This window comes from Peromyscus eremicus, chromosome 15, assembly GCF_949786415.1.
Source record: "Peromyscus eremicus chromosome 15, PerEre_H2_v1, whole genome shotgun sequence".
Classification (NCBI taxonomy): domain Eukaryota; kingdom Metazoa; phylum Chordata; class Mammalia; order Rodentia; family Cricetidae; genus Peromyscus; species Peromyscus eremicus.
In genome coordinates this window covers 6,652,401-6,668,034 of record NC_081431.1, presented here as the reverse complement: position 1 = coordinate 6,668,034, position 15,634 = coordinate 6,652,401, and the positions used below count along the sequence as shown (strand labels likewise).

General features: G+C 44.4%; 1 protein-coding gene across 1 annotated transcript in view; it reads left to right on the top strand.

Annotated features, from left to right (window-relative positions):
• Ush2a (usherin) overlaps nucleotides 1–15,634 on the top strand; it is a 697,985-nt gene that overhangs the window by 629,863 nt on the left and 52,488 nt on the right. Inside the window, exon 61 of the mRNA XM_059281179.1 lies at nucleotides 13,135–13,362. Within this exon, the coding sequence (XP_059137162.1) occupies nucleotides 13,135–13,362 (228 nt within the window). The remainder of the gene's footprint in view (nucleotides 1–13,134; nucleotides 13,363–15,634) is intronic.

Genomic DNA, 15,634 nt, shown 5'->3' with positions numbered 1-15,634 from the left:
GTCTGAATGCCTCCCATCAAATCCTGATTCAGCCCTAATAATTTGATGAGCATGGACAGTTTGCTTCAACTACCTTCTCACCTTCTCATCCATCTTCTTCCTGAAAATGAAGATAATGTTCTCTCTCTCTCTCTCTCTCTCTCTCTCTCTCTCTCTCTCTCTCTCTCTCTCTCTCCCTCTCCCTCCCTCCCTCCCCCGTGTGTGTGAGCATGTGTGTGTGTAATATATATACATATACATGTATATATATGACTTGGAAAGCTCTGTGTGTTTTAACCCTTTAAAACAAAATACTTTGTAGGGAAAGAATTCAGAGGATAAAGAACTTACACTGTGAGAGATTTTGAGAGCAGTACTGGTCACTGGTTACAGGGGTCAGACGTATCTTTCAGAGCAGCCATGCCTGCTAGCCTAACACCCGAGGATGCGTTCTCCACCCCAAGAGTCACGGAGTTTCCCGTGCCCATTTGGTTTTGATTAGCATCCTGGCTGTCACACTCTGATTGAGTAGCAGTATGCTTCGGCTGCCTCTTAACCAGCCTTGTGGTCCCATGAGTGTTGTGACCAAAAAACAAGTCCAGTCACTCTGCCAAATGAACTCATGCACTGGCTGTTCGCTGGGGGCTGGTGGCGGGGGTTGGGAGGTGCCCCTTCCCTGTTTGGAAAGGATAGTCGGAAATCACATTGCTATTTTGGGGTGAACTTTTCCCACCACATTTCTCCAGCTCTGATCATGGGCATCCAGCTCTCTCCTGTGCTATAGGTGACAGTTGTCCTGTGCTTGTCATTGCTGGTGCCTGCACAGACTTGACCAATGCCGAGCATGCACACTTCAGCCGAGCTGCGCTCGCCGCTGGTACTGCTGCTCGCTCGCATTGCATTTAATTACCACTTAAACTCTCTTCAAAGAGGTGATGCTGGCATTCAAATTAAAAGCTATCATAAACACAAAATAGGCCAGAATCAGCCACACTGTGTGTGACTTTTTTAAAAAACAATACCTACATTCATATAAGCTTAAATTAAGAGTGTCAACAAATATAAAATTTAAAACTCTAAAGTTTTATATTTTCATTTAATTAGAAATACTTTTTTTTCCTCTTAGGGATATATAAATAACCCTCTTAGGGATATATAGTCATTTTGTTTTTATCAAGGAGTTTTTTTATAGATGGATTAGAAAACATTAGATATATGCCATGATATTCTTTTTTTCCCTCAAAATTGCTAGCATATTGCCAATAAGATAATGTATTTAAATAAAAGATAATTTATGCATCCAGCAGACATCTATTGAGCACCCATATGGTGCTAAGAACATTCTGTATCCCCCGTCTCTGTCCTCTAAGACTCAAGACCTAGTCGGAAGAAAAGACAGGTAAACTGATCACGATAACACAAAGTAAGAGCAAGAGAACAAGCAGAGAATGAGAGGAAATGACTGTCTGGGGACTCAAACTCTTCCAAATGGAACTGGCATTGAATTTGTGTTTTTGAGATGGTGAGGAGTTCCTAAGCTTGAAAGGGCACTCTGAATAGGGCACACTGTCTGCAAATGCAAAGCTCCATCAGGCAGTGTCCTGAGTCAAAGGGCAGGGGTGCATGGTGAGCAGGGAGAGCCTGAAAGAGCATGGTGAGCAGGGAGAGCCTGAAGGAGCATGGTGAGCAGGAAGAGCCTGAAGGAGCATGTGAGCAGGGAGAGCCTGAAGGAGCATGGTGAGCAGGAAGAGCCTGAAGGAGCATGTGAGCAGGAAGAGCCTGAAGGAGCATGGTGAGCAGGGAGAGCCTGAAGGAGCATGGTGAGCAGGGAGAGCCTGAAGGAGCATGGTGAGCAGGGAGAGCCTGAAGGAGCAGGTGAGCAGGGAGAGCCTGAAGGTGTGGGGTGAGCAGGACAGAGCCTGCAGGAGTACTGCTGAGGCCATGGAGTTGGGACCTCCTGTGCTTCCTGACCAGATCCGGTCCAGCATTCCTCGGCCTTGCAAATGATAGATTCGACTTTGATCCTTCTACTTGACCCTGACAATGAAGTAGACTCTAGAAGCAATGAGTGTGTCTAGGAACCCTTTCAAAGTCCCAGGGCAGAGCCGTAGCTGCTTCCACCTTCTTGACGCTAGGGAAGCAAAGATGATACAGACAAACAAACAAGCCCACTCAAAGCAGGAAATGAACCTCTCTTGTATAAGTGGGGTTACAGAAAATAGAGTAATAGAGCAACTCTGTGACTCACCAGTCCTCAAAATGGAAGAGACATCACCTGACTCAGGAGCATTTGCTCCTAGTGAAGTGTTAGGAGTCCCTCAGATGAGACACTAATAGCCATGGAAGATTTTCTACACTCTGTGGTATTTTGTTATCAGCCTGAGCAGACTCACAGCCACCTAAGTGTCTCAAAGGACTCGGATGATCACGTTAAGGCTCAATGAGATGGTGCCGCTCCCTGGCTTTCCCACAGAACCTGGAGTCAACTCAGCCCACAGGGTTCACACATCTGACCCCTGCCCATCACTTTGACCCTCTCTTGTCGCCTGGGCACACACTCCTATCAGCTAACCGCCAAGCTCGGTCCCACCTTAGAGCAGTAAGCAATTCCTTTCTGCCTCTGTGTGTCGGCCCTGGTGCCTCACTAGGCTAGAATCCTCTGTATTCTCTCCGGAGCACAACTTCCTCAAGGACCTTCCTTGCCTGCCAAACCAGTGACCTCACTGGCCCGTCCCTGTTACACAAGGCCAGACACCACGTGGTACCTCTTGCTGTCTCACTCTCTTCAGAATTTCCTGCAGTGCCCTTGTGATGGCCCTCCTTCCCCTCCCCTCCTCCCTCTCCCTCTCTCTTCCTCTCTCCATCCTTTATCCTCCCTCTCCCCTTTCTATTCCCCTCATGGTAACATAGAACTGAATGAGCTTGTCCTTATTTCCTGGGATTTCTTCGGAAGTTAGGAGGGTGTCAGACATCAGTAAGCTCTTGAATGTCAGTTACAGTTGCATAAATACTGCACACTGGCTGGGGAAAGACTCTTCCATGTATGTTATCAACAGTTCTTCTAGCTTCCCATAGAATAGACTATCAGGGTGGAACTGCTGGGTCACAGACGATGCACACTTTTAATTTTGATAGATCAGAAGTGCTGCTCTTTAATATTTAGTGTGACTGATTTGCCACTTTAAAATTTAATTATCACAAATTTAATTTTTTTCATCTTCCCCTTTGACAAATGTGCCATTTCCAGCCATTCTTTTTTTTTCCTCAGTGTTTTTATGGTGTTTTATGGTAATGGGACATCATTGTACATATTGTAAGGATTCTAGTTTTTGCTTTATTGATTGATACAGCCAATTTTCCAGTAAAGAAAGTATCTGTGAGTTGAATCTTTATCTTCTACTGACCCCTCTCACTATGAAATCAATGATACATTTAGAGAGAGAAGAAATGCTCTCTCCCCTTATCATCCTTCTTCTCTCTGTGTAGATCAGTGGTTCTCAATCTTCCTAATGCTGAGACTCTGTAATATAGTTCCTCATGTTGTAGTGACCACCAATCATAAAACTATTTTTGTTGCTACCTCATAACTGTAATTTTGCTACTGGTATGAGTCATAATGTGTCTGTTATGTGAGGTATCTTATATGTGACTCCTGTGAAACGGTTGTTCCACCCCAAAGGGGTCACGACCCACAGGTTGATAACTGCTGGTGTAGATGTTTGGACAAGTGAAGGCATTAAGGAATGCACAGGTCTAACAGCTGAATGTTTCACGTCAGGAATGTATAATAGTTACAGTAAAGGGCCCCTGCCTAGACTACAATAACACACATCACCGTCGTGTGGGAAGGGGTCCTGTGCTTATACATTCTTTAGGTCTTGCACTTGAATACTGCAGCGTTAGTGTCAGTGCTAAGAATGCTTTGCATGGCCTGTGAGCTAGCCTTGCTCCCCAGCCATCAGCGGTCGCTCTAACCTTTTCTGGGTACTTTGCAGATGTTTGATCTTTGCAAGATGCTGGTGTAAGGATGTGGCTAGCTCCACACAGACATGTGCCCAATACAGGAAAGTCCAAACGGGGCAAGTGTGATTCAAGAGAGGACAGAGCACGCAGTTTTAGTTCAACTCACTTTCTATCTTCTCAACACTCATTTTATGTTTGTATTCATGTATGTGTCCATCTGTGTGTCTGTATGTGTATCTGTCTGTCTGTCTATGTGTGTATGTGTCTACCTGTATGTCTGTATGTGTGTGTCTGTCTGTGTGTCTATGTGTGTCTATGTGTGTCTGTATCTGTCTATGTGTGTGTGTAACTATGTGTGTGTCTACCTGTGTCCATGTGTCCGTGTGTCCGTGTGTCCGTGTGTGTGTGTGTGTGTGTGTGTGTGTGTGTGTGTGTGTGTGTGTATGTAAGCACGCTTGCCCATGCAGACACCTGTGCAGGTTGATGCTGGCTGTCCTCAATTACTTCTTCACCTTATTTTCCTAAGCCAGGGTTTCTCATTGAATGCAGAACTCTTCATTTTGGATAGACCAGTCAGCTGAGGTTACAGTGTACATGGCCACTCCTGGGTCTTTTCTTCCAGGAGATCTGACTTCAGGTCCTTCCTCACGCTGCAGCAAGCACTTTCTACACTGAACTCTCTCAGCAGACATGTTTTGTTTTACAAAAGAAAACTCATGGTTTTTTTTTTCTTTTTTTTCCTTTTTTTAAAAAATCAGTTCTTTGAGAATTTCATACAATGAATTTTAACCATATTTACCCCTCCCCTGGCTCCTCCCAGATCCACCGCTCTCCCCTACCCACCCAACTTTGTGTCCTCCTTCCCACTCCATCCATCAGATCCAATCTGTGCTGCCCATGTGTGGCTTTCTACTGGGGTATGGTCAACCTACCAGTGATAATATTCTTTTGGTTGTTTTATGATTCTAAAAGTTTAGCTTATAATATATCTTTTTATGATTCTTTCCTTACTTATTATTTATTCTATGTGTCTTTTATATCATGTATCTTGATCTCATTCATTTCCCCATTCCTTCACATCTGCCCTCCGCCCCTGCACACCTCCCCCCAAAAAACAAAACAAAATTTAGAGAAAAAAAGAAAAATATTAAAAATCTTGTCATAGAAGCTCAACACAGTAAACCCCTTCGGTCCATATATCATTACTTGCAATTGTTCATTGCAAAGTCATTGGTCTGGTTCGAGGCCTCTGGTTTCTACTACACCATCGATGCTGGGCCCTCACTGGGACTCTTCTTGATATCCTGTTGTTGCCCTGTGTTGTGGAGATCCTGCAGCTTTGGGTCTGCAGGACCGGTCCCTTCACATGCTCCAGCAGATCATAGATGGGGTGGATGTTGGGGCAGGCCAAGTCATCACTCTGGTTCTGGGCCTGGGCAGCTGCAGGGTTGGTCCATCTGCCAGTGCTCCCCACCAGCGGGAGCTCTCCAGCACTGCCCCGCTAATTCACCTCTTGCATCAATGAGTGAGGGGTGAGGCCAGTTCTGCTGCTTTCCAGATCTCAAGGTCAGCTCTCCCACACCTACACCACTAGAGCCAGCTCTGTTGTGTTGCCCAGGCAAGGTACAGGGGCCAATCTCTCAAGTGCTCAATGGCAATATTCTTAAAGAAATGACTCTCCTTCTCCCAGCAGCTTCTGGTCCAGCAGCTCCTCAGCTGGGGGTGGGACTTCATATCCACCTCCCCTCTCCATGCTTGGATTCGGTCTGGCCTGAGCTTACACAAGGCTTGTGCATGCTGTCACAGCCACTGTGAGCTCACTTGTGCCACGGCCCTGTCCTGTTTGGAAGACATTCTTTCCTTGTATTTACTCACTACCTCTGGCTCCCATAGTCTTAATGACCCCTGGGCCTTGGAAGGAGAGAGTGCAGTACAGATACTACATTGGGAGATAATCCTTCTATAGTCCCTTATTCTCTGTACCTTGGCCAGTTGTCGGTCTCTGTGTTAGCTGCCATCTACTACAAATAGGAACTTCTCTAATGAGGTGTGGGAAAACATAATCTACGGATATAACAATCAATCAAAAGCCCATTGAATACTATGTCCACTTAGCTAGGGGCCTGTGACCTGTCTAGTCGCAGGCTCTTGTGCCTACAGCTGTGACCAGTGTGGGTTTCATCATGTGAAGCAGGGCTTCAATCCAATCAGAGGGCGTTTGGTTACTCCCGTGACATCCATACCACTCTTGCATCAGTGGGTGTGTCTTGCCAGGCCACTCATTCTTGCAATTTGCCGGTTTCACAGCTCAGTAAGATTTTTTTTAAAAGGTATCTTTAAATCTATTTATTTGACAATTTTATAAAATATATAATGTGGTTTGATCATATACACCCTTCATTCCTCTTACCCCTTCTTCCCAATCTGTCACCCTCCTACTTTTATGTCTTTATGCCTTTAAGCCCCTGAGTTTGATTAGGGTTGCTTTCATGTGCACAGATGTAGGGTTCTCTACTACATCACGGTATGTCGAGGTACTCTGCAGGAGTGGAGAAGGCTGTTCCCAGAAGTCACGGATTATTAAACAAAATCCCCAGTCCCAACAAAACAGTATAGGCTGTTTGCACGGCTCTTGCTTTCCCACCACAGCTAGATGGAGAGACTGTACATGATCCGGTTGCAGAACATAAAGAAATCACACAGGAACTTGCTGGAAAAGCCCTTTTTTTGTTGTTATTGTTGTTTCTAAAAACTAATTACAAAGTTTTGAAGTAGATGGTTTAGCAAAGGTTTTCCAGCCTGTCACCCAGGAAGTCATTCTCCAGTTACCTGATAGGGTGGTGGGCTCTTCTTACCAGCTGAGGAGCAGTTGAGTCACATTCTCATCAGGCCACAGCACTACAGGGCAAAATGTTCAAGCCTGTACATTATGCATCAACTGTGGTGCAGAACTCTTTGCAGACAATCATTTCTTACATATTTTCGTCTGAAGTCACTTCCTGGTGACATCCAGAGCCCCTCCAGTTCTGCCACCCATCCTCCTCAGCTTAACCTCCACTCTCCTTCCTGACTGGCCACTCAGTAACCTCTAGTGAGACTCCGCTTCTTTCCTGTCCTGAACTCAACACCACTTCCAATTTACATCTTCTCCAAAGTTTCACCTCCTCTCTTTAAAACTCAAAAAGGCCCCTCTGTGTTTTCCTCACAGATCGTAGAACCCGGTTCAGAATTGTGTGCATCTCTGCAGTGCGGGCCAGCTCCATTCCATTCTAAGATATTCAGAATCCATTCCATCTGTTTTCCATCCATGGTCTATATTCAGAAAGCCTTTTGTGCACAAAAGACTCAAAATGTTTAAAGAATGTGGGGCCAGTGAGAAGCTCAAAGGGCAAAGACACCTTCTTCTTACCTAGGTCCTCAGGACCCACATGGTGGAAGGAGAGAACCAACTCCCACAGGTTGTCCACTGACCATGACCACAATCACCATCACACACACACACACACACACACACACACACACACACACTCATACGCACATGCACCACACACACACACACACACACACACACACACACAATGAGAGAGACAGAGAGAGAGACGAGGGTGGGCAGAGAAACAGAGACAGACAGACAGACTGCTATGGATATCACTCTGTATGCTGTGAATGTGTTGCTCTGATTTTGTTGATAAATAAAATGCTGATTGGCCAGTAGCCAGGCAGGAAGTATAGTATAAGCAGGATAAGCAGAGAGGAGAATTCTGGGAACAAGAAGGCTGAGTCAGGAGTCACCAGCCAGACACAGAGGAAGCAAGATGTGAAGGCAGAACTGAGAAAAGATACCAAGCCACATGGCTAAACATAAGTAAGAATTACAGGTTAGTTTAAATGTAAGAGCTAGTCAGTGGTAAGCCTGAGCTAATGGCCAAATAGTTTTAATTAATATAAGCCTCTGTGTGTTTACTTGGTGTGGGACCATGGGAGCTGGGTGGGACCAGGAATACTTCAGCTACAACAGACAGAGAAATACAGAGGGAGAACAAATTTTTAAATGTAATTTTTAACAGCATTTAAGACTTGAATGGAGCTGCTCACTGACAATGCCACGTGTTTCTCTCACCATCTAGGCAGCTCCAACTCATTACATAGTGATAGCACCTTGCACACACACATGAAACCACAGACCAGGAGACTAGGATGTATCTTGTTTTCCTTTCTTGTACTGTGAATTGATCTTTGATTTACAACAGTTCTGCATGCATGTGGAACAACATCCATAAATGTCTTCTCCTGCCTTCACAGAGCAGAGGAAGCTGTGATGACGTTGATGTGTGTGTGAAACCAGTAGAAATTTCCTGATAAAGTTGCCACTTCTCAGCCTTGGAAGTCTTAGTTTAATTATCCAAGGTTGAGATGTTGCTAATGAGTGGTAAAGGCATCATCTCTTAAGACTGATTTCACTCATGCAAAATAAATACTAGATGCAAATATGTTAATCAACCTTTGAGGAACTCAAATGTTACTTTTCTAAATGGAAAAGAAAAAGAAAAAAAAAGGTCCCACAGAACTGACAAATCAGATTATCTGGGCTTAAGAAAACTGGATAAATATTTTGTGAGTGTTAGAGCATAGAAAAGGCATTCAGTTGACCGCAGCTGTTCCCTCTAAACCCGAGTCTTTAGGAAACAGTACAGGGGACCCCAGATAGCTTCTCATGCTTTTGTCTTCTAGTCTGAGACTCAAGCTCCCATCCATAGCTTTTCCTTGAGTTTGTCATAATGAGAAAGAAAAATGTGGCTGAGAAAGGATCTATGAGGTCGGCATGTTTTAATATGGGCTGGTCTGAAATTCTCTTTGTGCCTCACGTGTGTGTGGATGTACATGTGTGATCATGTGTGTTGAAGCCAGAGGTCAACATAGGGTATCTACTTTGATTATGCTCCACCTTCTTTTCTGAGGCAGGGTCTATCACTGAACTTGGGGCTAACAGATTCAGCTAGGCTGGCTAGACAGCAGGTCCAGGGATCTTCTTGTCTCCAACTCCCCAGCCCTGGGACTGTGCACATACACCTCCCCACACAGCACTTTCTGTAGTGCTAGGGTCGAACCCAGGTCCTCATGCTGACACAGCACATACTTCCAACAGAGCGCTCTCCCCAGCCCTTTCAAAGTCACTTTTTCTCTGGGATTTTGCATGTATGGGAACTGAGAGGTGAAGGAATGCCCCCACACACACAGCTGGTCCCTATGTATAAGCCAGAACTGATCCACTTTAGGATAAGGAGCCAAGGAAAGTGAGAATAACAAATAAAAGGCAAAAGCAGAAGAAATCCCATTGACTGGGGATGAAGTGAATGGTGCCCACGAAGATTAGCCCTTTTCCAAATTGTAGTAAGCGCACATAATACTCCTTGATGGGCATAGCAGCCCCCCAGCCTCACCACATTGGCTTCATTACTGCGAGGAGCCTCAAGAAGCTCCTTACGGCTGAGGTAGATGGGCTTAGTGAAAATGCACCACAAAGACCAGAGGGAAAGCTCTGGAAACTGCTGGATCATCAGATCAATAGACTCAAAGGTGACTAAGTTGGGTTGCTTTCTGCAGTTTAAACATTTGTGCAGGGACTATCCCCATGCAGCCTTTTATTGACAGCTACAGATCAATGGTAATTTTTGATCATTTTCAACCTACATAAACCTATTGACCCCTTGGCCACCTTTGGGGCATTTCAAGTCGTCAAAAATAATCAGAGGAGATGGTGTAAAATTGTCAGAGTGCTGAAGACTCCAAGTAGTTTCACGTGTCCACGAGAGCAGAGTTGAGAGGTTAAAATGTAGTTCAAATTGGCAGCAGAACCTCCACCGGCCGAGCATTCCAGAGGGTCCTGTCTTTATGCCTCATAAATGACACACTGATTTGTATCCCAGCTCTGACATGTCTGCATATAAATTTTAAAAAGTAAAAGAGGCTGAATCTCATCGGAACTATTAGGTGGAGCGATCAGATGAGGATTCGTTCCAGTAAAAATTTCTTCCCACCTTCTTTTACTGAGATTCTCTCTTCATCTGCTGTGTAAGAAAAGCAGATAAACTTCGATAATAAAGACTATGGAAAGGTTACCAGTGTAGACAAGGGGGGGGCTAAGAAGAGGGGACGGGAGTGTGAATTGATAACCCAGAGGTGAGTATACAATATATGGAGCTCAAAAGAAGCGCTAGGGACGGGTTGTCACCCAAACGGTAGAGAGCTTACCTTACATACAGGAAGTCGAGGTTTCAACCTGGCACCACATGAAAGTGAGTGTGACTGCCCTGCTGGTAATCCCATCACTCAAACTTGGGAGGGGGGCACAGAATTTAAGGTTCAAGGTCATTCTCTGTTACACAGCAAATCCAAAGCCAGCCTTGGATACATGAAAACCCGGCCTCAAACAACAAATACAAAGTTTAAGTTTAGTGATTAAAATAATAGGAGAGGATCATGAAGTGGGAGAGGATACAATAATGAAAATTAAAAAAGGAAGGAGAAAAAAAATGACCAGTTGAAAACATCCAAAGAGGAAAAGGAGAAAAGTGGGAAGGGGGCGAATATAAAACCCGGAAAACACGAGGGAAATCGAGAAGAGTGAAGGGGGCCCTCTTCAGAAACAACAAATAGCAAAAGACCTGTTCTTCGGTAAAATGTGTTTGTATTCATATAATGTAAGGTAAATGTAAGCCAGATTAAGAAAAACACTATTAAAATCGCCCTTTACAGGACCACACCTGGAAACATCTGTGCCAGGCATTCAGGAGCTTGAACTTGAGACACACAGGCTGCATTTCTACATTCGATGGTGGAGGTTTTGAGGCAGGGGCATTTTGAAGACTTTCGCTTTCAAGGATCTGAGCCATAAATGTTTATTAAAGGAATCTATAATGAAATCAGTTCTGTTATTTTTTTAATGGTTGCCGGGAGTGTGTTGGAAGATAGAGCAGCCGGCTGTTAATCATTAAGTACTCATGTTACAAAAAGTGTTTGATAGGATTGCCATCTAGGGGCTGAACGGAAGTCTCTGCTAGGAAATAAACCGTAATGGAGCAGGTGCCACTATTGACAATATACATATGGTTTTGCTTTATAGCCCACATGCTTTTCCAGTTTCTTGTGACAAAAACTGTCTCTAAGTGTGCCCCAGCAGGCCACTTTCTCATCCATAATCTGTTAGAGGTGATTCCGGTTCACTTTGGGGCCACTGCTTTTATTGGCATCTATTACCAAATCTTCTGAACAAAGAATTATTCTTTTTTGCATTATTAATCTTACCCATGTTTGCCCTATTTCCAGAGAAAAGAAATCATTTGTCAGAAAAGACTGTTTGTAATCAGGACTGGAAGCATCGTCGAATTTAATATTCATTGTGGTCATCCTGGTTCGATGCTGTATTTATCTAAAAGACCAATCCAATGTTGTGGAGAAATAAGTTTTTAAATATTCATGATCTAACTTTTAATATTTTAAAAAAGAGAAATTAATATTTCTGTAAAATTTGTTTCAGAGTCTGGCCGCTTAGCAAATGTTTAAATATTAAAAGATTTCAGGAGGTTAGCATGTAATATCATAATGGGACGTACTGAAACAGGAAAATTGACTTCACGAGTCTCAGATCCATAAAGGAAATTGTATTTCCTCTGCCCAGGTTTCTCACAGAATAAGAGAGATAGCTCAGTCAAAAACTTAAAACCAAGAATGTGAGAAAAGAATAAAAAAAAAAAAAATGTCTACAGTTTTTTGGTTGTATATGTTTTTCACCTTCATCCAAAACGACATTTGGAAAATTCCAAATTAAGGAGAATTCCTTCCTCATAACTGTGCCTATGTTCTTAGCCACCTACCCTGGGAAATAACTTCCTCTCCCTACCTTGGCCCATCAAGAAAAAGAAACACTTGGTAGACTACCAATGTCACATTTAAACATCTAATAAACCCAATCATTACAAGTTAATATCACTCAGTCGAAACTTAGACATGATGGTTATGGTCCACAATAAAAATACCCCAACTCAAAACCTGTGTGTGTGTGTGTGTGTGTGTGTGTGTTTACTCATGCATATATTGCTACCCCTGTTGCAGGCATAATTCTTACCTTAAACAGACATATCCATCCAGCCCAGATTGGCAAGAACACCCCAGGGCCTCTCAGAATGTTAAGATTCTTAGCTCCAGTTAAGTTATGCAAAATATGTTAAATGTCTCTCTGTGAGCCAGAAACAAACAAACAAACAAAAGTAATTCTGCTATCCTTTTCTTCTTTTAGATCAACAAAGGCGAAATTCTCAAAGCCCAGATAACAGTCACTTTGGGTGCACTTCATGGTTTTAGTTACGCTGCTTCTAACAAATAGGAATAATTTCACATTTACATTAATAACAGGTTTCTCCGAGGGTGTTTGTACATTTATAGTTCAATGGGTTCATTGCTGTTTTCTTGTGTTTGTTTTATCAAATTTGTAAGATATAAATGCATAGCCACACATTGAGTGGGAGAGGCTGGGGAGTGGAGGGTCTCATGTATAAATAAGTAGCATTGCAGATTAGAGGTTTAGGATTGTTCCTGCTAAGTCTCACAAAGCCTTCCGATTAACCTGCTGGCCACTTCTCCACAGTTGCTAGGATGCGAGTTGGGGCCACTGATCTTCATTAAGCAAAATGTGTTCTCATCATGGGCACCACAATTTGTAGGTTTCAAGCTCTGAAAATCCACAGGTCCCATCTGATGCAACTTTTCCACATGTCTGAAATCATTCACTAGTTCAGTGGTTCCCAGCTTTCCTAATGCTGCGACCCTTTAATATAGTTCCCCATGTGGTGGTGACCCCAACCATAAAATTATTTCATTGCTACTTCATAACTGTAATTTTGCTACTGTTATGAACCATCATGTAAATATCTGATATTGACCTCTGTGAAAGGGTTGTTTGACCCCACCCCCTAACAGGGTTGTGAGAAGTTGAGAACCATTGCATTAGTTGATGTATTCAGTATGGACAAGAGCAAGCAGAAAGAACACTCACTATCTCCTCAACACGAGTTCAAACCTTTGCTGTGTATCTATGCCATTGTTAATGCCATGCATCCTGACACAGCCATGCAGTCCAGAGAATAACCTTCTATTGGTTTCTAAAGGATACCTAATTTGCCAACTTTCTTACAGGGAACAAGCCATGAAGCCCATCTTTTTGGGTTAGAACCATTCACAACATACCACATGGGCGTGGTCGCTGTGAACAGTGCAGGACAAGTGTCAAGCCCCTGGACTCTGATTAAAACTTTAGAATCTTCCCCAAGTGGACTGATCAACTTTACAGTGGACCAGAGGGATAATGGCCGGGCTTTGCTGCTCCAGTGGTCGGAGCCAGTGAGAACCAATGGAGTGATCAAGGTAGAGTCCATCCTGCATGGGAAATCACACGGGTCATCTTCCAGATAAACAGATGCGCTCTGACATGCCATCAGGTCACTGGGAAGCTGGTTTAATTCTCCTTGATGGCTCCTCTAGGCACTTTAGCCTAGATCAGTGAAGAACAGCTGGGGAGGGGGCCTGTTACGGGCCCAGCAGTGTGCTAAGATTACCTCATTTAATCCACACATCAACCCCACTAGGTGGGGCCCACTAAACTTCATGAGGCTCATAAAGGTTAAGTAGATGCTTCAGGCGATATTGCCAAAGATGGGGTGGGATTCGAAGCCAAGATGTCCCCAAAAGCTCTGAACTCTGGATGACTCTGACCTTCCTGCCTCCTCAGCTGCCTACTTTAGGTAATTTCCTTAAGCCTTACCTGATTCACTAAGGAAGATGGATCTGTCTCCTAACTCCTTGACTCTCACATGTAGCCATGAAAACTAATCTTTCAATGTCACATGTAAAGCCTAGCCTCACCAACCTGGGGGTGTAAAGGAGATAGCATTCCCACAAACAGCCCACACTTGGAAACTGTAAACCCTTACCCACATGAGGTAGACCCACATCTTTTCATGTTCTTCCCAGGGCTGGCAGGGACTCATCTTCCACTTCTTCCCTTTGGCTTTCCTTCTTCAGTCCCTCCACAGGTCAGGATGGCAGAATCCCCAGCTCCAGCTGCTGTAGCCACTGCCTGCTCCTATCATTCTCCCCAGATGCTGGGGATGCCCATGCCAAGTCCACATGGAACAGTTAAGACTAAACTTCACCTCCTCAGCCCTGTAAGAAGAATGAGACAGGAAATAACATCCATAGCTCAGGGCTCCAGAGCCAGCTCCAACCTCCTGAGCTTTCTCTGGGCTGCCTCTCAGCTTAACTGGAGGCCCTGCAGCCAAGAACAGAGACTCTGAGGCGGCAAGCCACATCCCACTAACAGGCATCAGACAAACCCCCCTCCAGGGCAAGAGGCCTAAATCCCCAACCTTAAATCCTGAATCTCAGCTCTCAGGCCCTCCCAGGCACCAGAGCTTCCCCCCTCCACGCATCAAAGCTCTCTCTGTGTTTATTGCCCCTCCTAGAGACAGCTTCTCCTGAGAATGATTGACAGGAGGAATATTGACTCCCCTTCCCTTCATCTGCATTTCACCAAATATTTATTGAGCTTCTACTAAGTGCCATGCACTTATTCAAGAGAGAACAAGACAGAAAAGGCTCCTGCTGTCAAGGCCTTTCCATGGGTATGAATAAATGCAGGGAGAGTGTTGAGTCAAAGAGGGACAGAGGCACAAACAGTAAGCTGGTAAATAAACAGCAAGGGAATTTCAGAGAGCCATGGATGCTATAAAGAAAATTAAATAGAGTCATGTAATTATGCCTGCTCAGGCTATTTTAAAATGGAAAATCATTTGAATTGAGTTGACATTTGAGCTGAGCCCTGGATGACAAGACAGAGGCAGTCATGTGAAGACATGGGGGCAAAATGTTCCAGACAAAATGAACAGCAAACGCAAGGCCCTAAGGCACGGATGACCTTGGTGTGCTCAAGGAAATGGAAGAAAGCCTGTGTGGATGAAGCCTTGAGAAGGAGGAAAAGATGGCGCCAAGGGAGACTGGAGGCAGGGTGGCCCCAACCTTGCAGGCTGTGGCAAGGAGCAGGGAGATTGTTCAGGGTTCAATGAAACATTACTGAAGGCTTTAATCAAACTTCTCACTCCGGCTGCACCCTCCTGACCTGGGAGAGGCTAGTAGAATTTAGAGCCTATTGGAGAATTCAGGGTAGAATTCAAATGAGATGGTTCAAATCAGAGTGGACATTATGAAGTCAAGAAATATGGGGCTGTTGGAAATGTACGTAGAAGGTAGCGATGAGATTTTTGTTAATGGGCCAGATATGAGGCATGAAGGAAGGAGAGGTGGAGACTCTTCAGATTGCCTTCTGGGTTTTGACCCTGAGGTGTTAGCTAATTGGGAAGGGAAAGTTGGAAGAGGAGCAGGTTTGAGGGACAAGTAGATAGTGAGTCCAAGTTCAGAACGCCACAAGATGATGCCGATGAGCTATGTATCCGCAGCCCGTTAGCGGGCAGCTGTGTTTAAAACCTTGGTGATGGACGGAATCGCCATGGAGAGAATGTAGCCAGTGATGAGGAGATCCTGGGGTCAAGCCCTAGGGTGCCAGGAATTTGGAGGTCATGAAGAGGAAAAGTAGTCAGAGGAGAACGAAATGAGATAAAAGATGTTGAGGGAAGGGTAGGTG